At 42.3% G+C, this 26,350-nt stretch overlaps 1 protein-coding gene across 3 annotated transcripts in view; it reads right to left on the bottom strand.

The window, feature by feature from the left end:
• The window catches only part of FAM168A (family with sequence similarity 168 member A), a 209,294-nt gene that overhangs the window by 15,405 nt on the left and 167,539 nt on the right, over window positions 1-26,350 (bottom strand). For 2 of the 3 annotated variants that reach the window (XM_010366843.2, XM_030917334.1), the window contains 2 exons: window positions 14,398-14,478; window positions 3,968-4,093 (listed from right to left, as the gene is read on the bottom strand). In XM_010366843.2, coding sequence (XP_010365145.1) covers window positions 3,968-4,093; window positions 14,398-14,478 — 207 coding nt within the window. The remainder of the gene's footprint in view (window positions 1-3,967; window positions 4,094-14,397; window positions 14,479-26,350) is intronic. The other variant, XM_010366844.2, reaches the window with a different exon arrangement.

Genomic DNA, 26,350 nt, shown 5'->3' with positions numbered 1-26,350 from the left:
GAGAAAGAACCTGGAGCCCAGAAGGACGGATTTTCCCCAAACTGTACAGCACATCAGTACAGAGCTGGGCCCAAAGTTCAGGGCTCACCATGCCCTAGGTAGAGCTCTTGCTGAGTTAAAGTCTCTGTAGTCCAATCTTGGGCATTTAATACACTGGCCTTTGTTGTCCCCATTTCACTAAAGGCAATATCATGAAAGAAAAAAGGAATTCAATCACTAGAAGTCCCAGCTCTGCCTTATAAAAGAGGCTTTGTTTGTGATGTCCTGTTCTTTCTCTTAGGTTCCTAACCATAATTTTAGAATCCATCAACTGGGGGTAATAAGAAGAGTATGTACATTAACAAGATAAAACCTTTTCAGTCCTTTCTGCAATCCTTTCTCTCTGTCATAAATCTTTTCAGTTGTAGAAGCCCTGCCACCTTCAAAGGCATTGATCCTCACATTACGGATGCCTTTTAGACTAATCGTTTTATTGATCATCAGATTTATATGTCTGGACAAAATAAAGTTCTATGTCTGAATCTTGCTTTGACCCCTAAGATTCCTTGTTGGTAGCCAAGTAAGACAGTGATGAATAAGTAGGAAACCTAATTACAAACAGGCTTGGCAAGTGTCAGTGAAATTGAACTGAATTTGTCAAAGTGCCCTGAATTTTCTGTGGTACTAGAAGCCACAAAATCTGAATGCTGGCAGGAATCTTTTTGAGTATGGGAGGGCCAGTCAACCCCAACTGCATTAAAAAATGGCACAGGTTTATACATTACTTGCTTAAAAGAGAGGTAGGACAGGCATGGTAGCTGGTGGACAGACAGGAGTTTGAGATCAGCCTAGGCAATGTGGCAAAACCCCATCTCTACAAGAAATTAAAAAATTAGCTGGGCATGGTGTTGCATGCCTGTGGTCCCAGCTACATGGGAGGTTGCGGTAGGAGGATTGCTTGAGCCTAGGAGCTTGAGACTGCAGTGTGACGTGATTGTGACACTGGACTCCAGCCTGAGTGACAGAGCAAGACCTTGTCTCAAAAAAAAGGTGGGGGTGGGTACATTTTGGTCTTTTTCAGGGACTGTGATAGCCTGTCTGGGAGGGAACAGTGGGAGGTGGCTGCTGGACACTTAATGGGAATTCGGGAAGATTTCAACGTGGTAGAAGGCAAGGCCTTCTGTTACTCAGACTTTCCAACTGTGGAAAGGGTTGCCTCTGAAGGGAATGAGTACTCCATTTTTGGAGATGGTTTGTTGGCCAGCTACTGTTAAGGGCAGCTAGAGAGGAGGTCCCTGTTGGGGTGGAAGACACTCAGTACACATCATCTTGCTGAGAGATAAGGAGTCTGATTGCAAGAAAGAACCTTGGAGATGATTTAGTTCAGTTCCCTCATTTTGCAGTTTGAAAAATCAAGGTCCAATGCATGGACATCAATTATCCAAGGTTACACAGAACCCAGTCTAGAATTCAATGCTTTGGGCTTCCACTCCAGGTTGCTTTCTGCTACACTACAGTAGGTGTGCCTATACACATCTATATCCAGATGTTTAGATGTAAGAGAGAATATGTTTATCCCTATTTTTATACACACACACACACACACACACACATATGTAATCTTATGTATGTTCATTCATTCTACCTGAGGTATCTGGAGAAACTCCTTATGGCTGACATACTCTTTTTTTTTTTTTGAGATGGAGTCTCGCTCTGTCGCCCAGGCTGGAGTGCAGTGGCGCGATCTTGGCTCACTGCAAGCTCCATCTCCCTGGTTCACGCCATCCTCCTGCCTCAGCCTCCTGAGTAGCTGGGACTACAGGCGCCTACCACCACGCCCGACTAATTTTTTGTATTTTTAGTATAGACGGGGTTTCACCATGTTGGCAAGGATGGTCTCGATCTCCTGACCTCGTGATCTGCCCGCCTCAGTCTCCCAAAGTGCTGGTATTACAGGTGTGAGCCACCGCGCCCAGCCTGATATACCTCTCTTAAAGAGTAAAATCAATCTCATGAAAAAGTCAGTAATAGAATCTTAACCCAGGTGATACTTTTTCCGGCTGTGCTGCTTACTACCTGGGTGGCGTTGGACCTATTACCTTTCTGAGTCTCGTCTTTCAAACTAGGATGAAAATCCACCTAAATAACTTAATAGGAGTGTAGTGTAGATTAAATGAGACAGTGATTATTAAAGTACATTTTACAAAAGGTGAGTTATGTTGTATAAACATAAACTGACATTGACATCTAGGGGCAATGAAAACTCAGGAGAAAATAACATTGCATGTTGATATGGTTTAGATGTTTGTTTCCTCCAAATGTCATGCTGAAATGTAACCTCCAGTGTTGGAAATGGGGCCTGCTGGGAGGTATTGGATCATAGGGGTGGATCCCTCATGATGGCTTAGCACCATCCCCTTGTTGATGAGTGAGCTCTGATTATTTAGAGTGTGGCACCTTCCCAGCCCCTTGCTCTCTCTCTCACCATGTATAATGCTGGCTTCCTCTTTTGCCTTCCGCCATGACTGTAAGCTTCCTGAGGCCCTCACCAGAAGCTAAGCAGAGGTTGGTACCATGCTTGCACAGTCTGCGGAACTGGAAGCCAATTAAACCTCTTTTCTTTATGAATTACCCAGCCTCAGGTATTTCTTTATAACAACACAAGAACAGACTAACACAGATGTTTTAAAGAAAAGAAAAGAAAAAAAATACAATGAATTCTTCTAGTCTACTTACTTAGTAGATTAATAATTTGTGGAAACACTATCAGGCCTTGTCTGGAATATCCCTGTGAGGGCTTGTCCAGCCCTCACAACTTAAGAGGTAAGTTCTCACCACATCCAAAGTCAGTCATTCCTCTATTGAACAGCTCTGACAAGACACAAAGTTCTTCCTTATATGGAGTCAAAATGCCACTCAGTAATTTTTTTTTTTTCTTTTTTGAGATGGAGTCTCGTTCTGTTGCCCAGGCTGGAATGCAGTGGCACAATCTTGGCTCACTGCAAGCTCCACCACCTAGGTTCATGCCATTCTCCTGCCTCAGCCTCCTGAGTAGCTAGGACTACAGGCGCCCACCACCACGCCCGGCTAATTTGTTTTGTATTTTTAGTAGAGACAGGGTTTCACCATATTAGCCAGGATGGTCTCAATCTCCTGAACTCATGATCCCCCCGCCTCGGCCTCCCAAAGTGCTGGGATTACAGGTGTGAGCCACCGCGCCCGGCCGCCACTCAGTAATTTCTAAACATTGGTCCTCATTTCCCCAGTGGAACTACTTTGTGTTAAAAATTAGATGTGAAGGTGACAACATCAGTTACCCTACTGAGCCTCAGGATGAATATGATGAGTCTGACTGGCTAGCTGGTTTCTGGCCTCCCTGAAGACTCCTCATACACATCTTGGTCCCACAGTGCAGCTTCCACTAGGGCAGTGTTTCTCATACAGAGGGCAATTTTGCCCTGTAAGGGACATTTAGCAATGTTTAGAAACATTTTTGGTTGTCACAATGAGGCTTTCCTACTGGCATGTAGGGTAGAGGCCAGAGATGCTGTTAAACATCCTATAATGCACAGGACAGCGCCCCCATAACAAAGAATGATTTGGTCTAGATGTCAATAGTGCTGAGACTAAGAAGCCCTGTGCTAGAGGGGGAGTCCTCTCTGTCCAAAGACCCACAGACCTTCAAAATGTGCCCTCTGTCCTTTCCCCCTAAAAAGCAGTAACAGTCCTTCCCCAAACAACTTGTTGGCCAGGTGAGTATTTCCTTCTCCCTCCCTCAGTGCTTTGTGTCTCCCCAAAGCTGAGTGCATGATCAAAGAGGATGACCTTTCTTGAATAAGGAGGGCCAATTTTTTGCCTGGGTAAAAGAACCTCTTAAAACAGTATTTATCTCATAAATGTCATTTTTAAAAGCTCCCTTTCCTTTCTTCCTAAGAAACAAATCAGTCCCAACCAAGGGGAACAAGGAAAGAAGACAGGCTGTATTTACTGAAAGCCGCAGAGGATGCTTGGTAAGTTCGGTTCTCGGTCCCGGTGTCCACTGGGAGGTGGAAGGTGCCTTCAGTGCCACAGGAAGACGAGTTCTGTGGCCAGGCCTGTTTCATCAGCAGAGTTGCTTAAGGGAAGACACAAGAATGTCATTAGGCAGAAATAAGAAGTGGCCACCACCAATCACAGACACAAAGCAAGGGTCTTGTGCTGGACAGAAACATACAACCCAAGGGGCCTGTTCAGACACACAGGATGGTTCAGCCTTTCTGAGATGGTTGAGTGGGTTAGGAGGAATGCTGAAGTATGTTTCCAAATGATTGAAATCAAGGAAATCTGAATTTATACTAAAAGAGTCAGGATTTTCTAGCTACTACTAAAACCACAAAGATGCCCATGAATGCCATCTCCTACTACCTGACACTGTGGCCTAAGGCTCCGATATATTCCTCAGTCACTTTCCCATTAATGTGTAGCAACGTGGGAGCCTTTGTGTGTTCACCAGATCAGTTGAACACTCTTGGTTGTCTGAAATACCATCTGGAGGTGTATTTATAAGCTGCTTTCAAAGACAGGCCCACAAATAATGACCGCATTACATGAACCTTGTTGGACTACCATCCCTTCTGAAGGGACTGAGCTGTGGCCATGGTAGCTTAAAAGGCACTGGGCACTGTGCTGCACTGAACCTAGTTAGCCAGTGGGGTACTCCTTGCTAATAACTCCTTCTCCTGTACATCCAGCTGAGGCCAGACATACTTCTTGCATACCCCTGAATATCTCCGACTCAGGTGTTACTGGGTGCCCCACGTGGGATATCTCCTCATAAATTAGAGGTGGTCTTTTGGGCCATTAAGAAAGCACATATGACATTTGGGGTAGGTATGAAATATAGATGAGGCCCAGTTTAAGATGTGCAGAGACTTCCCAGGCTGACTCAAAGCTCAGCTCGAGACATCTGAAGGATGATAGGTTTTAGAAGTGGGGAGTGACTAAAAAAACTTACCTTCATGGTATCCTGAGGGGGAAGGAGAAAAGAAACAAGAGTTCTGAAGTGGGACTTGCCTAACTTTTCAGATATTTTCCTTGTTATAATTTCAAACACTAGAGGGGAAACATTCTTGACTCAAATTTCTGTTTATGGTAAAAAGAATAATTTTAGCAACATCTTTTCCACTCAAATAAAGTCTTGGGGGGGGGGGTCATGGATACAGGGTGTTACATAGTATATTAGCAGAAGGTGGGGGCTGCATTGGCAATACTTAAAACATTTAAATAAGAGATTAAGACAGGGTGTTATGAGAATAAAGTATGCCTATACACTCTCTAATTCCACCAGGACAAGGACGTTCTACCTCTAGAGAGATCTCGTAACCCTCTCTGCCCATTCAGGTAACAGGTAATACCTCTGGTTCCTTCTATCCCAGAAGTACTGGGGCCAGAGAAGGTCAAGGACTGTGCTGTTTTTGTTGAACCAAGACTAGAAGTATGGCTATTGTAGGCTGACTCTGTGTTTGCATTAATGGCCTGCGATATATACAGCAGATGCTGAGAAATGAGAAGGAAATCATGGGCAGGAAAGTCACACTAAAAGGATAATTCTGTTAAGAGAAATAGAGACTCAGCAGAACTCCATATAGAGCCCAGGGCCTTTCCTGGACATCAAGACATGGCTCTGCAGACAATGCAGGAGGAGAAGAGTCCATTTTAAACAATCATTTTGCGTTTCTTTTCTTTGGGAGGTGGGAAACAGGAAAGGGGTAAAGAATCCAATCAGTGTTAAAAAATCTTATCAACATGTCTCCAAATTTAGACTCTGCAACACATGTGGCTGGAAAGCAGTGGCCACCCAAAACAACTCTCTAAAAAGTACAACATGTAGCTCTGAAAAGTCAGATAAAGCAAGCCCATGCCCTTAAGACCCCACAGGAACACCATCAGGGGGCAGGAGGCCTGAATTTGGCTGTAAGAATTTAGAGAATTTGGAGGTTCTATTTCATTCAAATTTTTTCCTCCAAGTTGTATATACTTTACCATAATTTTCATCATAAGCCAAAAGTCTGACATTAGCCTGAAGGACTGTGTGACCATTAAAGTTAGTAAGTCTAACTTAACTTACTCTTTACAAAAGAGTAAATCACTCTTTTATCCAAAGAGTGACTGAGGCCTACACTGCACTCAGCACTGAGGGGAGCGCCGTGGGTGGGAGGGAACACACCTGGGTCACAGTCACCGCACACAAGGTACTTATGGTCTAGCTGGGGATGCAACACAGCCACACGCCAACCAGGGAGTGAACAAGACAGCATGATACATAGTAAAATAATGTTCCAGGTTAACCAGGAAAGAAGCAAGTGCGACTGTGCCTTTGGTTACTATGTCTTTTCCAACTGATGACGTGAACTATACTATATATTTTTCTGAATAAAAATATTTTTATTTATTTTCTTCTGGTTTCATTATAAAGAAAATGAATTAGTGTTTTCTGTACGTCTCTGTATGTTTGAATCCTTATAATTTAAATAACTAGATAAATGTGAAAACACATCAAAAAACAAATACTAGCTGTCAACCTGACCTCCCCATTAGTTAGTTGTACCATGTGATCCAGCCCCTCTGTATATAATTCTAAAGTCACCTGTTCTATTGGTGGGAGCGATTCAGAGCTCAGTTGTGGGATGAAGACATTTTCCAACTGAAGCTTTTAGAGGCATGGTCACAGAGGAGGCTGCTCAGAATGGCATGCCTGCCTTTGCGTGCCTGGAAAGTACCACTTCCTAGAGATGTTTTGTATTTTGAACTGAGGTAGTTAAATATAGGCATATACATATGTAAAGACATCATTAAGCTGTACACTTAAGATTAGTGTACTTTATATACTTTGCTGTCTATGTGTTATCCCTCAATTAAATGAGAGAGAGAGAGAGAGAGAACCCTTGGCAGTGAAGGGCCATGGGCCCAGTCACAGCATGCTGCCCACATCCAGGTGCTGGGTTGTTCACTTTCCTGGATACGGGGCCCTCACGCCCTCTGACAGTTGAACAATCTGTTAAGCACATTTACAAGGAGACGAGGCAGCAAGGGACCATCATCCTGAACAATGCACTGAGTCAGGAAATCTGAGTTGTAGCCTGGGCTCTGCCACTTAATAGCTGTGGGATCTTGGGCAAGTCACTTAACCTTTCTAAGCTTCAGTTTTGTTGTCTCATAAAATGGCAATAATCATCACTCCTTGATTGCTTCATAGTACTGATGTGAGGGTCAAAAATAAAGTGTCACCCAGTCTTCTAACTTCTAGTTCTGGTATCCGTCCCCTCTTCCATCTCCAAAGTTATAGGCTACAGCTCTAATTTGAAGCTCTCATCATCTCTCATCTGAACTATTGCAACTGCTTCCTCATGTTAAATCTGCTCCCTCCAATTATCAAGCTGCATTCAGAGCAATATACCTAAGACCTAAACCTAATCATAAAATCCCCTTTCTTGAAAACATTCCATAGTTCTCCACTGACTCTAAGCTAAAGTTTGAACTCCTGTGTAGCACTCAGTGCCCCACCATGATCATCTTGTCCCAATGACCTCTCTAGACTCTCTCACTGTTGTCAATCTCCTGCCCATACTACAGCCACAGAAACTGCTTATCATTCCCAGAATATGCCAAGGAGCTTCACATCTCCATGTTTTTGTCCACACTGCTACCTCTTCTGGCATGTCTCTCCCCAAACTCCATCTGGTAACATTAATTAATCCATCAATCATGAGCTGAAGACTCACACCTACTATGAAGCCTTTCCTTCTCCCCACCCCTTAAACACAGCTCTCTCATGCATCCCTATAAACTGACTATCCCAATCCCCGTGATTCTTGGAAGCACCTGTACTTAATAGCATGTCTTCTCTCCACTAAACTGTGAGCTCCTTGAGAACAAGCCCCTTGTCTTACTAGTCTTCATATTTTCAAAGGGCCATCTTAGGGCCTGGCACAGAATTTTATAAAGTGAAGAGCTCCATCCGTATTCTTTATGCAGATCTATTTCAGATGCTATAACTGGAAGGGGAAGAATGAGAACTTCTCTAACTTTTTATGCACCCTTCTGTCCAGGTTCACATATCCTGAGGCAAACAAAAAATGACTATATGAGAAACAGGTCTGTGACTAACAAAATTGAAGTAATAAAATTATAAGAGGACAGTGTATTAGCATTTAAAGGGACCTCAGAGATCATATGAAATTAAACAATTTATCTATGGCCTGGAGACATTAGTAAATTGCCCAAGATCACACAGCCCACAGCAGTGGCAAGGAGAAATTTCACAGCTCATCTCCTGACAGATGCGTGATACACAAATTCAATTTCCAGCATCCAAATAATTCAAGGTTAAAAGTTGAGAAAGGGTGCAGAGATTTTACAAAAACATTTTCCTGAACAGCCCAGGTGAGGGTGGTGAAAGTTGCAAGTCCTTCCCATGGTCCCTTCCTGTCTATGACAAAAAGGACCTAGTCAAGTTATACTGCTGGGACCCTCACAGGTGCCCAGAAGTTCCCGTGGTGCCTTGGGCCTGGAGTCCACACTGTCCAGAGAACCCAGTTCTGGTCCCTCATTTATTAGCACGCTTGCCCCTCTCTCCCCACCTCTCAGCATCTTCTAGGAAAATGAGCCCAGAGCTCAAGTTCTGGGCTAAGGGAACAGATTGTATCTAAAGTCAACCAGGTCTTCAAACATGTCAGACTGCCGATGGAGATGGAAAATCTGATCCTGGGGCAAACTAGTTTTTTGGGTTCTAATAGGCATAATCCAGGTACTCCTTCACAGAGGCTGCCACAAAGCCAACTGAGGAGCTGCATGCAGGTCCTGGAATTTTTGTTCATTTGTTTGAATTCAGCAGCCAGGTTAGGGTGACAGACGCCTTTTAATGCCACGATCCTTTGCTGCTGCCCTAGGGACGGTTCATGTGTGTCTCCAACCCATGATTTTGGCACCATCAGACATGTTCCTGCATGCTTTAGGAACTGCTGCTGAGCCACCTGGGGGGGAGCCCAAGCCTAGGGGATGGGATTTGGGGAGGAGAGGAGAGGGGATCTACCATTGTTACGAGATAACACATTCATAGGCTGTAATACAGATGAGGAAAAATAGCTTTCCTACCATAAGCTGAATGCAGGAACTGAAACTCTGTTGGATAGAAATGTTAGTTGAAATTACCACTAAGAATTTGTGCAAAGTTGTATACATTGCAGTTACATAAACAGACTTTGTTTTCCAATAGCAGTTTCCCCCCAGCTTCACAAAAACAGTAAATAAAGATGTGAAGCACTTTTACCCTAGAGAGGGTGACAGACTTGTCATCTGGGAAAGTCCATTCAATGCAGAGAGCCCCTGGATGCCATAGTGTCTTCCAGGCAGCTGACCCAGAGCTGCCTGGATGTGAACAAGCCCAAGTTCCTGCTTTTTGCTTGTCTGTTACAATACATTTCAGTTATCCCAGGAACTGCAGAGGGATTTCACATATGACAGAGACTTTGTGTTAGAGGAAGTGAAGGTTCAGAGACAATATCACCATCTTTGGCCTCTAAAGAGCTGTCTGTAAAACCTCTGAGATAGGACCAATGCAGAGGCACTCCATCCCTGAAGCCTCTGGGTCACTGTGGTGCTATAGAAGGAGCACAGGTTGTGGGGTCAGACAAGTTGGGTTTGAATCCCAGCTATACTGCTTTTTTTGGAGACGGGGTCTCACTTTGTTGCCCAGGCTGGAACGCAGTGGTGCAATGATAGCTCAATGCAGCCTCCAGCTCCTGGGCTCAAGTGATCCTTCTGTCTCAGCCTCCTAAGTAACTGGAACTACAGGTGTGTGCCACCAAGCCTGCCTATTTTTTTAAATTTAATTTTTTGTAGAGACAGGGTCTTATCATGTTGCCCTGGCTGGTCTTGACCTTTGGCCTCAAGGGATCCTCCTTCCTTGCCCTCCCAAATCTACTGGTTTTTAGCTGTATAACTTTGGGCAACTTATTTAACCTGTTTGAACAAAGTTGGAGGCAGGAAGCCTAACTTACAAGACTAAGGTAAAAATGAACGTTTGTAACATGACTTGTGCAGGGCTTGGAACAGGGCAGCTGTTCAGAAAGCACAAATTCCTTTTCCCTACTCTTCTCCAAGTCTGTTGCATGTAAAATGGGAATAATGCATTTCTACTTTATAGGGATGCTATGAAATCAAATGAGACAATAGGGGAAAATGTTTTTGTCAACAGATTCTCATGAGGAGGTTATTTTATTTCTATCTGTATTAGTTAATCTGTTTATCCATCCCTTCATTTATTTTCAAGCCAGGTTACCATTAATAGGTCCCTAGATTCTAAAAGCCAAGTCTTGATTGGCTCCTACCTCTTATGGGGCCAAAGAGTTCTTAAATAAGATCCCTGAAATCATTAAGAGCCTGGGAAAAAGCTCCAAATACCCACATTGCTTTCAGAACCGATGAAAAGAGTGAAATGTTTCCCTGCATCCTGGACAGATGACATCTTAGGGTACTCAGAGCTGCTAAAAATAGCTTTCTCTCAAGCAATTTCTTGGTCTCCTTAAAGCAGCTGAAAGAAATTTAAACCTAAGAGCCTGGTTCCTTCTGAAGGCACCTCTCTGCATCACAAATGGCTGGCTCTGGCAGGAAGGTGAGAGTAACCTACATCGTCCTCTCTGACCTTCAGCCAGCTTCTCCATGGTAGGAAGTCTCCCACAGTCAGGAAACCTGCACTGTGAATCCAGAGGCCAGCATTCCAAAATATGCTCTGTGTGTGTGTGTGTGTGTGTGTGTGTGTGTGTGTGTGTGTGTGTGTGAGTAACTCAAAGGGAAAGGGATCTTCCCAAGGTCACACCAAAATCAGAAGCAAAGCTAGTGCTACAACCTAGGTCTTTCAACTCCGAGTTTGGGGTCTTTAAATACAGTATTCTAACATTACCCTCTCTTGTGGATTTTGTGCGTTTTTGAGAAAACAGTCTGGGTGACTTTAGTAGAAATATGTTGACTTTTAAAAACAAAATGGGGGAAAATCAAGTTAGATGAGGGCTTACTTTTTGCTTGTTTTAAAATTAAAGCTGAATACACATGCCAGGATGTACTCAATCTCAATCTCTTTTTTTCCCTACAGTTTCAGCCTCCTCCTATCTGCACTCCTTTCCCTCTTTAGCCAGTCTAATGCCTTAATTTCTCTCTGGCCCACTGACGCAACTACAGTGTAGCAGTTAAGAGCTCATGTGGCACAGTGGCAAGGTGCAGGGCTTGAATCTTTGGGCTAGTTATGTAACTTCTCTAAGCTTTAGTTTTCCCATTTGGAAAATGGGGATAATAAGGGTACCAACCTGAAAAGTTTATTGCAATATGCAACAAGCTAATATAGATAAAGAACTTCAAACGGTTCCTGACACATAGAAAACATTCAATAAACAGTAGCTATTTATTCCATGTCTTTTCACTTATTGGCAAACTGATTCTAAAACAATCCCATAATCCAACATTATGAGAAAATAGCCCAGTGCTGGGCATGAAAGCCTGGACAAATTCACAGCCTCCACCATTCAGATGGGCCCCCAGTGTGACCCTGCTCTGTTATCTTTTGGTAGTTTCCAGTCCTACTCCTTCCTGTGAGGCTCTCACATCCTGACCTCCCTGGTTAAGAACCCTCCCTTGATCCCTACTCCCCTCTGTCTAAGCAAATCAAGGTCATTAGATGAGAACTCTCCACTTTCCACTGGTCAATTTATTCTAAGCATATCTACCTGTCACCTTTCCTTTAGTCTTTCCTTTAGTTGCCCTCCTGCGTGAGGCACCCTGTCTCCACTCGCTACTCAACTTCCCAAACCAAAGAAGAGAACTGAGCTCCAGATTTCGCACCCCTACAGCAGCCTCTGTGGAGGCCTGGCTCTGACTGGCACCACCTCTCCTGTGTCTCTGACTTGTCCTCTCCACTTGCACCTTCCTATCAGTACCCCACACTCATATCCGAGAAAACCTTCCTTCAACCCTACATTCACTTCTAGTCAGTGTCCTTTTGTTTTTCCTTTCCTGGTAGCTAGGCTTCTAGTAAGAATAGGCTATATATGCTAAATCTACTTCTTGACTCCTGATTCACTGCACTCTGGTTTCTAGCCTCACCACCTCACTGACAATGCTTCCAATGAGGTCACTGATGGCCTCCTGACTAGAAAGACAATGAATCTTCTTAATTCTTGATCTTACTTGACCTTCTGCAACAACTCATTTTGTTTTAGTCTAGACAGTTTACAAAGTCAGTTCACAGATCTCATAGCACTTAAATTTAAATCATTTATTTATATATGATATACATGATCCTTGAAGCCATTGTAGTTTAGAACTTACCAAATTTGATTATCAGAGAATTTCTGTAGCTTTTATTATTTTTGTCTTCTATCATAGATCTTGGGGAAAATATTATATGTCATATTGACTAAAGGTAAATATAAAACCAATGCTGAGATACCATTATAGAACTTTAGCCCATGTGTCACTGCTCCCTTCATAAGCTTTCCAAAGGCAGTGATTACAGCTTCCTCAAGTTTGAGTCATCTACAAGGTCTTCCAAAGTGTCTTGGGCACAACAGGGTGGGTCAAAATGTCTGTGAAATGACACATCTATGTAAGCACCTTAGGGGATACCATCACCTATTTACATAAAATAGTTCTTGTTTGTCCCAAAAAGAGGGGCTGTGTGATAACTTCATGGTGTGTGTGTATAATTATGATATGATTCCTACTTAGAGATGGGGGAAATGAGGTTCAGATAGGTCAGGTGACTTTAAGGTTGTGAATCTAGGAAATGACAGAGTGAGGACTCAAATCTAGGTCTTCAGACAACCTGTATTCTTTCCTCCTTTAAGTAAGCCCCAAGAAAGAGAATGACAGCAGAATAAACACTAGATTGGCAGAGAAAAGCATAGGACGAGAGTCAGGAGATCTGCCAAAGATTCTAGTCCTTATGCGAATGCTGACTCACTGGGTAACTTGGGACAAAACACTGCTTTTTGGTTCTCCTTTGTCAAGAGAAGAGGTTGAACTGGAGGATCTCTAAGGTCTTTTGAAGCTTTCTAATTCTATAATGACAAGTGCTAAACAAGAAAATGGCATGGGTTGCCGGGCGGGGGGTTGTTGCGTATTATCAGGACATTCAAGGCCTCTCCAAATCCGGCCCTTGTGTATCTACAGTTCAGATTCATCTAGCTGCTCACAGTTTAACCACTCCTCTACTACTACGTTCCTCACAGTGTCATGTTCTCACATCTCTAAGCCTCTGCCCATGCTCTACTCTGCCTGGAATCCCCATTATTCCTTGTGTGCTTAAAGAACAGCTTCTACTTCTCCTTCAAATCTCTATTGTTCTCCACTCTCTGAAGCCTCCCCTACACTTTCACCCCCAGGCAGACTGTTGTTCCCTCCTCCTTCCCTTATACGTATTCCTTTTTACGATACTTAGCAGATTAGTACTGCAATGAGTTTATATGCCAGATTCCCAAGTGGGAGCTACTTCAGGCAGGCAAAGATGGCATCTTTTAATTTTTCTATCCCAGTATGGAAGACATTCAACAAATACTTGTTGAGTAAATGGAACTTACATAAAACCATCCACAACCCTGAGGCAGGCAGTCACATTTGAATCTTAAGAGAGGTGAGGTGACTTGCCCAAGGCCTTAGAACTAGTGAGTTGGGTAATCAGGATTCAAACCCAGGACTTTCTAACCACAGAGCCCATACTCTTTCTCCTGCTCTTAAGTATTAGAGCACCAACTGAGCATGAGGGTTAAGATCAGAACTAAGACTGCTGCAATGCTCCGAGCTCAAAATAGAAAAAACCTTTTCAACATTTTCAAACCCATTTCAACCTCAATCCAAGTGTTGGGCCTTTATTAATTTTGAAAAACAAGTAGCTTATCTCAGCTTGAAAACCAGCTCTTTACCCTCTGGTGGCAAGAGCGTGTGTGCGTGTGCCCCAAGGTGTGTAGGTGTGTGTGTGCGTGCCCCAAGGTGTGTAGGTGTGTGTGTGTGCGTGCCCCAAGGTGTGTGTGTCCCAAGGTGTATGTGTGTCCCAGTGGCAGCCTCAGGGAAAACTCAGCAGAGAATGAATTTGGACATTGCTTGGGAGAGCAGAAAAGGTTCTATGAGGAGGATGCAGGTCTCAGATATTCCAGCATGGGAGAGATGAGTCAACCTTAAGTCCCAGACAGAGTGGAGGAGATTCTATTCCCGCCCCCACCCTGAGGCTGACTGTCCCAGTTCCCAGAGGGGACTCCCAGGAAAATCAAGCCTGGACAGGCTGGGCCCGGAGCAATTAAGAACAGGAAAAGGCCAGCAAGTGGTTTTGTTTTTCCATATAGAGTCCCCCTTCCTACCCCATTCGCCACTGCTAGGTCCCCATTTTCTCTTTACCTGGAGCATAACTGGGACTATTGGTGGGGTACAGGCTGGGATTGTAGGCAGGGGCAGCTGCTGGATAGGCTGTGGGGTAACCTACAGAGAGATAAGAAAACGCTTATTTAGTTAGGCAAAAAACAAACAAACAAAAAAAGCAGATTTTTGAGGAAATAGAATCCAAGTCCTAGGCTTGGCCTTCAGCCCCTCCATGGGCTATTTCAGATAGCATATGTGACCAGTTTTCAGCCTCTCAAGAGAAAAGTTACCAATACCAAAATCCCAATATATGCAGACTTTTTGGTCTATTTTTTAAAAGCGATACAAGAAATATGTCTATATGCTCACCATAAAAAAAAAAAAAAAAAGGAAGTGGCCAGGCACAGTGGCTCACGCCTGTAATCCCAACACTTTGGGAGGCTGAGGCAGGTGGATCACAAGGTCAGGAGTTCGAGACCAGACTGGCCAAGATGGCAAAACTCCATCTCTACTAAAAATACAAAAATTAGCCAGGCGTGGTGGTGGGCGCCTATGGTCCCAGCTGCTATGGGGACCGAGGCAGGAAAGTCAGTTGAACTCGGGAGGCGGAGGCTGTAGTGAGCCGAGATCACACCACTGCACTCTAGCCTGGGCGACAGAGCAAGACTCCATCTCCCCCGCGCCCCCCCCCCCCCAAAAAAAACAACAACAAACAATGGAAGTAACATTGAAGTTTACACTTTTTATGTTCAAGTTTACTTTCACATTCCTGCCACAATACTACTCTCCTCCCCAGAGGTAACATCATTAACAGTTTGACATCTATCTTTCCAGATGGCTTTCTACACATTTTTATACATATATATTCAGTGGTGTGCTGGTAAATATTTAACAACAGGCTCGAAGGGGATGGAAATGGGAGCTGCTTTGCAGCATTTGCCAACTGCCATGGCATAAATGCTTCCACCATGACCAATTTGATGCTACCAACATCACTGAATGAGTAGCTTGGAAGAAGTGCCCACAATCAGCTCTCAAGAGCTTACACAAACCAGCTCCAGCTCACCACAGTATACTATATTCGGTTTGGGGGATTTTTTTGAAATTTTTTTATCATGGTAAAATATGTGTAATATAAAATTTACAATTTTAACCATTTTTAAATATATAATTCAGTGACACTAATGACACTTACAATGTTATGCAACTATCATCACTATTTGTTTCCAAGACATTTTCATCATCCCAAACAGAAACTCTGTAACCATTAACAATACATCCCCCAATACTCAGCCTCGTAACCTCTAATCTACTTTCTGTCTCTCTGAATTTGCCTATTTTATGTAAGTGAAATCATACACTATTTGTCCTTTTGTGTCTGGCTTCTTTCACTTAGCATAATGTGTTTAAAGTTCATTCATGTTGTAGCATGTACCAAAACTTTCTTCTTCTTTATGGCTGAATAATATTCCACTGTGTGTATATGCCAGATTTTCTTTATCCATTCATCTGTTGAGGGACACCTAGGTTGTTTCCACCTTTTGGCTATTGTGAATAATGGTACAATAAACAATGACATACAAGCATCTGTCTGAGTACCTGTTTTCAAATCTTCGGTATACATACCAAGTAGTAGAATTGTTGGGTCATATAGTAATTCTATGTTTAGCTTTTTAAGGAATCACCAAACTTTTTCACAATGTCTGTACTATTTTACATTCCCACCAGCAATGCATGAGAGTTCAAATTTCTCTACATCCTCAACAATCCTTGTTCTTTTCTATTATTATTATTATAGCCATCCTATAGTAAGTGTGAAGTGGGATCTCAATATGGTTTTGATTTGCATTTCCCTAACGACTAATGATGTTGAGCATATTTTCATGTACTTATTGGCTATCTGTATATCCTCTCTGGAGAAATGTCTATCCAAATCATTTTCCCATTTAAAAATACAATTATTTGGCTGGGCGCGGTAGCTCACGCCTGTAATCCCAGCACTTTGGGAGGCCGAGGCGGGCAGATCAAGACGTCAAGAGATTGAGACCAGCCTGACAAACAAGGTGAAACCCTGTCTGTCTCTACTAAAAAAATAACAAAAATTAGCTGGGTGTGGTGGCACACGCCTGTAGTCCCAGCTACTAAAGAGGCTGGGGCTGCAGTGAGCCGAGATGGCACCACTGCACTCCAGCCTGGTGACAGAGTGAGACTCCGTCTCAAAAAAATAAATAAAAATAAATAATAAATAATAATAATAATAAATTTAAAAATACAATTATTTATTTTTGGAGTATAATGGCAGGATCATAGCTCACTGTAGCTTCAAACTCCTGGACTCAAGCAATCCTCCTGCTTCAGCTTCCTGCTGGGCCTACAGGTACGTGCCAATATGCCCTGCCTTTTTTTTTTTTTTTTGCTTTGTTTTGCTTTTGTGTTTTTTAGAGACTGGGTCTCATTATATTGCTCATGCTGGTCTCAAACTCCTAGCCTCAAGTGATTTTCCTGCCTTGGCTTCCTAAAGTGCTGGGATTACAGGGCATTTTCCCATTTGTTCACTGGGTGGTTTGTCTTTTTGCTGTTATACTGCAGAAGTTCTCTATACATTTTGAATAGTAAACCATTATCAGATGTATTACTTACAAATATTTTCTCCCATTCTGTGGGTTGTCTTTTTACTTTCTTGATATTGCCTTTGATGCAAAAAAAAATTCAATTTTGATTTAAGTCCAATTTACCTCTTTTTTTCTTTTGTTGATTATGCTTTTGGTGTCCTATCTAAGAATCCACTGCCAAATCCAAGGTCATGAAGATTGACCCTTATGTTTTCTTCTAATAGCTTTATAGTTTTGGCTTATATTGAGATCACTGATCCATTTGAGTTAATTTTTATATATGATATGAGGTAGGGGTATACACTGTTATATATTCTACTTTTTCACTTTAACATTATAAACAATTACTCATGTAATCACATATTCTTCGAAAGGCTTATTTTAATATCTTTATGATATTCCATATGTAGATATATCATTTAACCATTACCTGTTTTAGTTGTTTGAAAATTTCACTTTTGGGCCAGGCGCGGTGGCTCACACCTGTAATCCCAGCCCTCTGGGAGGCCTAGGCGGGAGGATCACTTGACGTCAGGAGTTCGAGACCAGCCTGGCCAACATGGTGAAACCCCATCTCTACTAAAAATACAAAAATTAGCCAGGCGTGGTGGCGCATGCCTGTAATTCCAGCTACTCGGGAGGCTGAGACAGGAGAGTCGCTTGAACCTGGGAGGCGGAGGTTGCAGTGAGCCGAGATTGTGCCACTGCACTCCAGCCTGGGTGACAGAGCGAGACCCTGTCTCCAAAAAAAAAAAAGAAAAGAAAAAGAAAATTTCACTTTTATAATAGCTAACAAACTAAAAATAACCTAAGTAAATCTCTGACTGATTATTTCTTTAGGAACGAATTCTAGAAGTCAAATCTCTAGGTTAAAGGATAGGCCTTTTTTTTTTTTTTTTTTTTTTTTGAAATGGAGTTTCACTCTGTCGCCAGGCTGGAGTGCAGTGGCACTGTATCAGCTCACTGCAACCTCTGCCTCCTGGGTTCAAAAGATTCTCCTGCCTCAGCTTCCCGAGTAGTTGGGACTACAGGTGTGTGCCACCATGCCCAGCTATTTTTGTATTTTTAGTAGAGATGGGGTTTCACCATGTTGGCCAGGATGGTCTTGATCTCTCGATCTCATGATCCACCTGCCTTGGCCTCCTGAAGTGCTAGGATTGCAGGTGTGAGCTATTGCGCCCGGCCGGGTAGGCCTATTTTTAAAGTTCCTCCATCCAACAATTTGAGTATCTACTTGGTGCCAGACACTGGTTTAGGGACTTTTGTCAGTGAACAAAACAAAGATCCCTTCCCTTGTGGAGTTTATATTCTAAGAGGGTGGGAGAAGGTACCCTTGGATAAATATTAAACATAAAGTCTTCAGTGCTATGGAAAAGAGAAAATGGGCAAAGTAAAGGGAATCAGAAGTGCCAAAGTGTTGAGGGTAAGGGCACTGCAATATTAAACAGAATAATCAGAGTAAGACACATTGAGAAGGTATTATTTTTGCAAACGCTTGAAGGAAATGATAAGTGTTAAGCAGATAGCTGAAGGAAGAGTGTTTCAGACAAAAGAGTCAGTGCAAAGGCTCTAAGGTGGACAGCATACGGGACAATGTTGGAGGAATAGCAAAAAGGCCAGTGTGGCTGGAAGGGAACAAATGAGGAGGCAGTAGTAGTAGAGGAAGTCAGAGAGGTAAAAGGCTGGCCAGTTCATGTAGGACTTTACAGGCCACTGTGAGGACTTAGACTTCTATTCTGAGTGAAATGAGAAGACCTCATAGGGTTTTCAGCAGAAGAATAACATGCTTTGACTTATGTTTGAAAAGGGTCACTCTGACTGATGTGTTGAAAACAGACTATAACGGGGTAGAGAAGCATAGCAATCAGCTGAGAGCCTACTGCAAGCTCCTAGCAATAGATGTTGGGACTCAGACGAGAGAAATAGCGGAGGTGAAGAGATATGACATGCTAAGAGCCTTCACATACTTTGCCATACTGTTTTCTAGAAAGACCATCAATTTGTACTTGTTCTAACAGTGTATAAGTGCCTGTCTCACTGCTTCCTGCAGTTGTTAGATGCTCACTGGTATTTTGTCTGACAATGAAAAGCTGGTTTTAAAAGTCAAAGATTAAATCCCTAAATCCCTAAAAGCTTCTTTGGGATTTGTAAATATTGGAGCTTTAATAATGTATCTTTGTTAATATGCCTTTCCTTAAATCCTTTCCAATTCCAAAGAAAATTCACCTCTTTACCCTCTAATCATTTTCTAATTTTAGAACTGAAGTAGCTAACTTGTCAATTAATTAGCAATCTGGAGGCGTGCTACCTCTCAAGAAGAAAGTCAGGGGTCTAATCTGGGAAGCCAAGTGATCCAGTCTCATAGCCAAAATCTGTATTCAGCTTCATGTGAGAAATTGTGCAGCCACAGGTAATCACACTCCTGTTTTGTCATTTCAGATGCCTTTCACTTTAGGGGCAATTATAGGATGTTCCTTCAATGTTTGCAAGTGGAATTATTTTTAATTCACTTGAACTTGGCAGATATTATATAAGGCAGCATTACAGGGAGCTTTATTTGGTCCTCCCTCCCTCTCTTTCCTTCCTTTCTTACTTCTTTTCTTACCTTCCTTCCTTACCTTCTTACCTTACTTACTTCTTTATTTATTTATTAATTACAGGGTCTCAAGCGTTGCCTGAGTCCAGGAGTTTTATAACTGTTAATACATTAAGTCTGATCAGGCATGGTGGCTCACATCTGTAATCTCAGCACTCTGGGAGGCTGAAGTGGGAGGATCGCTTGAGCTCAGGATCTCTACAGTCTTATGACACATGACTGCCATTGAGACATACCATGTATATTTCACTCGTTGCTCATACAAAAGATATTTTCACACTTGCTTTTCATTTGAGCCTCAGGTCAATCCTAATGTGATTTCTCCCATTTTATAGCTAATCAAATAGAGGTTGAGAGGTGAAGTAACTTTCTGGTTAAGATTATTCAGCAAGTCGGCTGGGCGCGGTGGCTCACGCCTGTAATCCCAGCACTTTGGGAGGCCGAGACGGGCGGATCACGAGGTCAGGAGATCGAGACCATCCTGGCTAATACAGTGAAACCCCAGTCTCTACTAAAAATGCAAAAAATTAGCAGGGCGTGGCAGTGGGCACCTGTAGTCCCAGCTACTTGGGAAGCTGAGGCAGGAGAATGGCGTGAACCCGGGAGGCGGAGCTTGCAGTGAGCCGAGATTGGGCCACTGCACTCCAGCCTGGGCGACTGAGCGAGACTCTGTCTCAACAACAACAACAACAACAAAAAGATTATTCAGCAAGTCAGTGGTCATACTGGGAAGGGAATCCCAAAAGCAATGCCTTTTCCACACCTACCAAATAATTATCACTTTGTCCTTAGAAACAAACCTGCCCCTTTTGTATTTGTATTTTTTGAAGGTCAAGAGTGAAGAGAATAAATGGACACAAGTTAGCCTTTCTCCTTTGTATCCTAAAGGCTGCAGTAGTGATCAGGTATTCTGGGATTTTGATGTGTACATTTTAATTGCTTTACAGATGTCAATACAATCTAATCCTCTTTTCTTGTTGGTACTAGGATTAGGACTAAAGAAATGTAAAGCTATTTTTTGATTAATATGGAAATTAGAAATTACTTTCAACAGAAATCAGGGGACTATTTCTGAAAATACTTTACCTTTAGGAGCTAAAAATAGCAGAGTATCAAAAGGCTAGAGGAAGACAAACTCCCTGGCTCAAAAAGACAAAGAGGCTTACTTCTTTGTGAGTAGGAGAATACTTAGGCAATGAAGACATTTTCAGTTTGAAGCACACAATTAAAAAGAAAACTGCCCCGCAAATGACCCCCTAGGGTGATCAAAACCAAAATAAGACCAAAAAAATCTTTATTCTCTCAAGATAATAAAGAAGAGCGCAAGAGGAAGGATGTAATTTTGAATCTGTATTATGTTCTGGCCACTATGCTAGGCACTTCTTTATCTGATACAAAATATATTACTAGTTCCATTTTAGAGACAAGGATATTAAGACTTCTCTTACAGAGCTAATAAGTAGAGAGTAGAGACAGAACCCAGACCTGCTGAGTGAGACAATATCCATTCCTACCAACCTCCCTGCCTCTCCTCAAAATGAGTCTACTTAGAGAAAATCTCTGGATTTGGCTTCCACTTACTTTGCCAAGATTCTTTTACTTCATCTTCAAAAGCAAGGAAAATAGGGAATTACTCTAGAGAGTCAATTTGGTCAAAGATGGCTGCGTTTAAAAAAAAAATAAAACAACAACTACTGTTTCCACTCAGTGGAAAGGTCATGGTCATGTTATTGAAAAGTATCACAGACACTGAATTATAGAGTTGGAAGAGGTATTAGAGGTGATTGAGGCCAATTTGTCACTCAGCACAGGAATACCCTTTATAGTGGCACACATGACTGGCAGCATAGCCTCTGCCAGCATACTCTTCTTTTTTTTTTCCTGAGACGGAGTCTTGCTCTGTCGCCAGGCTGGAGTGCAGTGGTGTGATCTCGGCTCACTGCAACCTCCGCCTCCTCAGTTCAAGCAATTCTTCTGCCTCAGCCTCCCGCAGCATACTCTTCTAATGATGGTACACTCAGAACCTCTTCAGTGAGTCAAAGCACAGACTGGAGAGCTCTGAAATTAGAAAATTCTTCACTCTGAGCTAAAAATCTGACTTATTAGGTATCTTACCCTGAACACTTTTTCAGTCACTGGAGTGCAGAGGCTGAGGCAGGAGAATTGTTTGAACCCAGGAGGCAGAGATTGCAGTGAGTTGAGATCACACCACTGCACTCCAGTTCCTGGTCCTAGTTTTCCCCTCACAGAACATGTCTGTTTCCTCTCCTCCAGGACAGCCTGCTAGAGATATGAAGATATCCATGATTCCTCCTGAATTTTCTTGTGTCCAAATCCAACAGACCCAATTCCTTCAATCTTCCCTCATCCTGATTGCTCACCAGTGATCAGACTTCAATTTACAAATCCCCTTCCCTTAAAACAATTCAATTATTCTTCTTGCCTTGTTCATTCTTCTGCTGATAGTTTTTCCCCAATTAAAAAAAGATAATTGAACTGACATAACAAGACTATGGTGATTGTGGTCAGTGAAGGCCTAAAGTGACTGCATCTAGATTTCATCATCATCATCATCATCATAGCATCTGGCAAATACTCTGTGGCAAGCAGGGTGCTAGGTTCTTCACAGAGGCACTTACAGTCTAATGGGTAAATAATATAGTTATTTAAATTAATCTACAGGTGTAATATATGTAAGATATATTCAGAGAATGCTGAAGGTGTTATCAGAATGCTGAGGAGGAAATGAACATGTTTAGAATAGTTGGGAAAGGCTTCTGAGAGAAATAAACATTTTAGTTGGCTTTGAACAATGAATGGGAGGAGTTTGTCAAGGTGTGGAGAGGGCAGGGACAAAGAAATATATACTGATTCCATGCATGAAGGTATGAAAGTGCATATCACATTAGGGAAACGGCAAATAGTTCAGTACAGTTGAATTTACTGCATGTGGGGAAAAGTGGCAGGAAGTAAAGATAAAAAGGTAGACTAGGGGACAGGCTGTGAAGGGATTTGAATGCCAGGCTAAGGGATGGAATTAATTTTAAAAAAAAAAGGAAAACATTGGAGGGTTTTAAACTGGGGGTTTCTTGTGTGTGTTTTACAAAAACTACTCCAGCGGCAGCATGAAAAGTTCAGAGTAGTTAAGATCAGAGAAGGAGGAACATGATAGTAAGTCACTACAGTAGCCCAAAGGAAAAGTTACAACACTAGCAATAGGATGAAGAGAGGGGGACTACAAAGATGTTTAGGAGGCACAGCCTACAAAATTTGATCCTGAGCACAAAACCCCATTTTAGTCCTGTGGGCTAAAAAGCTACAAAGAAAGATGGGAAACGTTCTAACTGCAGGGTTTGCAAGTACTATCCCCCCACCCCACCCCCGCTTCTTTTCTTTGATAGGCAGAAGGAAATAAAATAAATAGACCCTCAAATCTGTTAGTTCCAGAAAAATGCATGAATCTGAATTTCTCTTACTAGCTGGGAGGCTTGGCTGCTGAGAGTGCTATACTGGTGAAAATGTAGGTCAGCCCAAGCAGGCAGCAGTTCTGTAGTGCTGGCTCTGAACCTGCCCACCAGACCTGAATCTAAGATAGCCTGTATATTAGATTCAAGGCCCAGCCACCCAGCCTTCCACTGGCGAGCTACAGGGAATTGTAAAGGGTGTGAACTATAATAAATGAGGCACTGTTCTCATCTAGGGCAAGGCAGCTCCTCCTGAGGTAACAAGACAGGAGGAAATATCCAGTAATCAATTGTGCTCTGAGTTGTACTGCATCTTCAGAGAAAGCATACCTATCCAGGTTAAAGGCCAGCAACCTGTGGGTCATTCACCTAGGCTGAGCTGTAGCAGAGAAAGACTGCTAAAACCAGATCAGCCTTAACTTCCTATGTCATTAGTGTACAAACAGTATCAACAACAAAAAAAGATAAGAAAATAAGTTGCTTAGACGTTAGTAATATAACTGCTCCTAGGTAAATATATAAGGCCAATTGTGTGCTGCTGCCTCAGGACAAATTTTTTTTTATTTTTTTTAACAAATCTAAAAATATCTCTGCAGTTCCCTATCTGCCAGTAAAGGAGAGATTTTAATGTGAAGCAGATGGCTTATTCTCTCAATCCCCATTCCAGGAGTGTGCTATTGCTTCTTTTTTCTCCTACATTTATAAGGCACTTCGGAGGTACTCAACACTTTAGAGTTTGTTTGGTGTCTCTGACCTCTGTGCGTTTATCTTCTAAAACAGATCAAGGAGCAAGGTGAAATTTTGTGAATGGATAATCTGGTCCATGAATACCTTTGTCTCTCAGGTCAATTCACTCTTTTTTTTTTTGAATCGGAGTTTTACTCTTGTCCCCCAGGCTGGAGTACAATGGTATGATCTCCGCTCACTGCAACCTCTGCCTCCCAGGTTCAAGTGATTCTCCTGCCTCCGCCTCCTGAGTAGCTGGGATTACAGGCACCTGCTACTGCGCCCAGCTAATCTTTGTATTTTTAGTAGAGACGGGGTTTCACCATGTTGGCCAGGCTGGTCTTGAACTCCTGGCCTCAAGTGATCTACCTGCCTCGACCTCCCAAAGTGCTGGGATTACAAGTGTGAGCCACTGCACCTGGTCCACTCTTTTATTCTACTGTTCCATTTAAAGACATTTGCTAAAGGGAAAAATCTTGCTCAGATTCAATGTAATGTATTGGAACACTTGTTTTCCATATAAAACAATAAAATTAGACACCCCCAACCCCACACCTCACACTTCTTCAATTCTAGAAAGACAAAAGACTTAAATATAAAATAAAACAGCCTGGTTGTGGTGGCTCACTCCTGAAATCGTAAAAAAAAAAAAAGAAAAAGAAATAGGAGAATATCAGAGTCCCAGAGAATATCAGTATAACCTTGGGATTACAAAGTGTTTCTTAGATGATATCAAAAGGAAGAACCACAAAAGGGTGAAAAATTTAATTGAAACATAAAGTTCTATATGTCAAAAGATGCCATAAACAAAGTTAAAAGGCAAGCACAGAGAAATAAAAGACATTTGTAACGTATGTTAACACTGGACTAGAGGCCAGATTAAAAAACTCATATTAATCAAGAAGAAATGAAAATAAGCCAATAGAACCTAATCAGGCAACAATTCACAAAAGAAACCAGACAGCTGACTGAGGAGCAACAGAAAAATGTTCAACCACAACAGTAATCAGCAAATGCACATAAAAGGAATATTATATTATTTCATACCTATCAGATGGGCTTTTTTTTTTTTTTTTGAGACAGTGTCTTGCTCTGTTGCCAGGCTGGAGTGCAATGGTGCTATCTCAGCTCACTGCAACCTCCACCTTCTGGGTTCAAGCAATTCCCCTGCCTTAGCCTCCCAAGTAGCTTACAGGGGTACAGGCACATGCCTACACCACTTGGCTAATTTTTTCTATTTTAGTAGAGAAGGGGTTTCACCACGTTGGCCAAGATGGTCTCGATCTCCTGACCTCGTGATCCACCCACCTCAGCCTCCCAAAGTGCTGGGATTAGAGGCGTGAGCCACCATGCCTGGGCTAGACAGGCAAAAATTTTTAAGTGTGACAATATCAGGTGTTGGATAGGACCCGAAACAATGCTCATATTTTGTTCGGGGTTTCTACATTTGTATTCAAATGGGATACTGGTCTATCCAGTTTTCTTGTGATGTCTTTGTCTGGTTTTGGTATCAAGGTAATACTGGCCTCACAGAACGAGTTAGAAAGTGTTCCTTTATCTTCTATTTTTTCAAATAGTTTGTGCAGGATTGGTGTTAGTTCTTATTCAAATATTTGGTAGAACTCACCAAAGACGCCATCTGGCTTTTCTTTGCAGAAAGTTTTTTGATTACTAAATCTCTCTCTGTTATAGGTCTGGTCAGATTTTCTATTTCTTCATAAGTCGGTGTTGGCAGTTTGTGTCTTTCTAGGAATTTGTCTATTTCACCTAGGTGTCTAATTTGTTAGCATACAATTGTTCACGGTCTTACCTCATATTCCTTTTTATTTCTATAAAAGTCAGTAGTAATGTCCTCTGTATCTTTTTTTTTTTTTTTTTTTTTTTTGAGGCGGAGTCTCGCTCTGTCACCCAGGCTGGAGTGCAGTGACCAGATCTCAGCTCACTGCAAGCTCCGCCTCCCGGGTTTACGCCATTCTCCTGCCTCAGCCTCCCGAGTAGCTGGGACTACAGGCGCCTGCCACCTCGCCCGGCTCGTTTTTTGTATTTTTTAGTAGAGACGGGGTTTCACTGTGTTAGCCAGGATGGTCTCGAACTCCTGACCTCGTGATCCGCCCGTCTCGGCCTCCCAAAGTGCTGGGATTACAGGCTTGAGCCACCGCGCCCGGCCAGATTTTAAGATTGTTTAATGAAAAATCTTCCAGATCTCAATCGTGTGCCTTATCACCCTGCCTTTCCCTCAACTCTCACATGGATCCAGTTGGTTAGGCCTATTATTGTTTGACCAAACACAAGCTGGACAAAGCAAGCTTCTAGTCACCATGGCTTTTTGTAGAAACAGTAAACCATTCATTCTCTAAATACAGGTAATTTTTTGTATACTGTTGTGTGTGTGTGTATTTACAATCTTTTGTGCATTTTAAAACATTTTTGACCCTCTTTAAAAAATTGTAAATGAAAGTGTCCCCACATTTTTGCCTTTTTATTTGTAATATTTCAGTCTATTATTTCTGTTTTGTGCTACTAGCTAATAGTGAAAGTTCAAACAACCTAAATGTCTACCAACAGGGCATTAGCTGAAACAAATCTAAACCCAA

This window comes from Rhinopithecus roxellana, chromosome 15, assembly GCF_007565055.1.
Source record: "Rhinopithecus roxellana isolate Shanxi Qingling chromosome 15, ASM756505v1, whole genome shotgun sequence".
Lineage (NCBI taxonomy): Eukaryota > Metazoa > Chordata > Mammalia > Primates > Cercopithecidae > Rhinopithecus > Rhinopithecus roxellana.
This window is presented reverse-complemented; position numbering and strand designations above follow the sequence as displayed.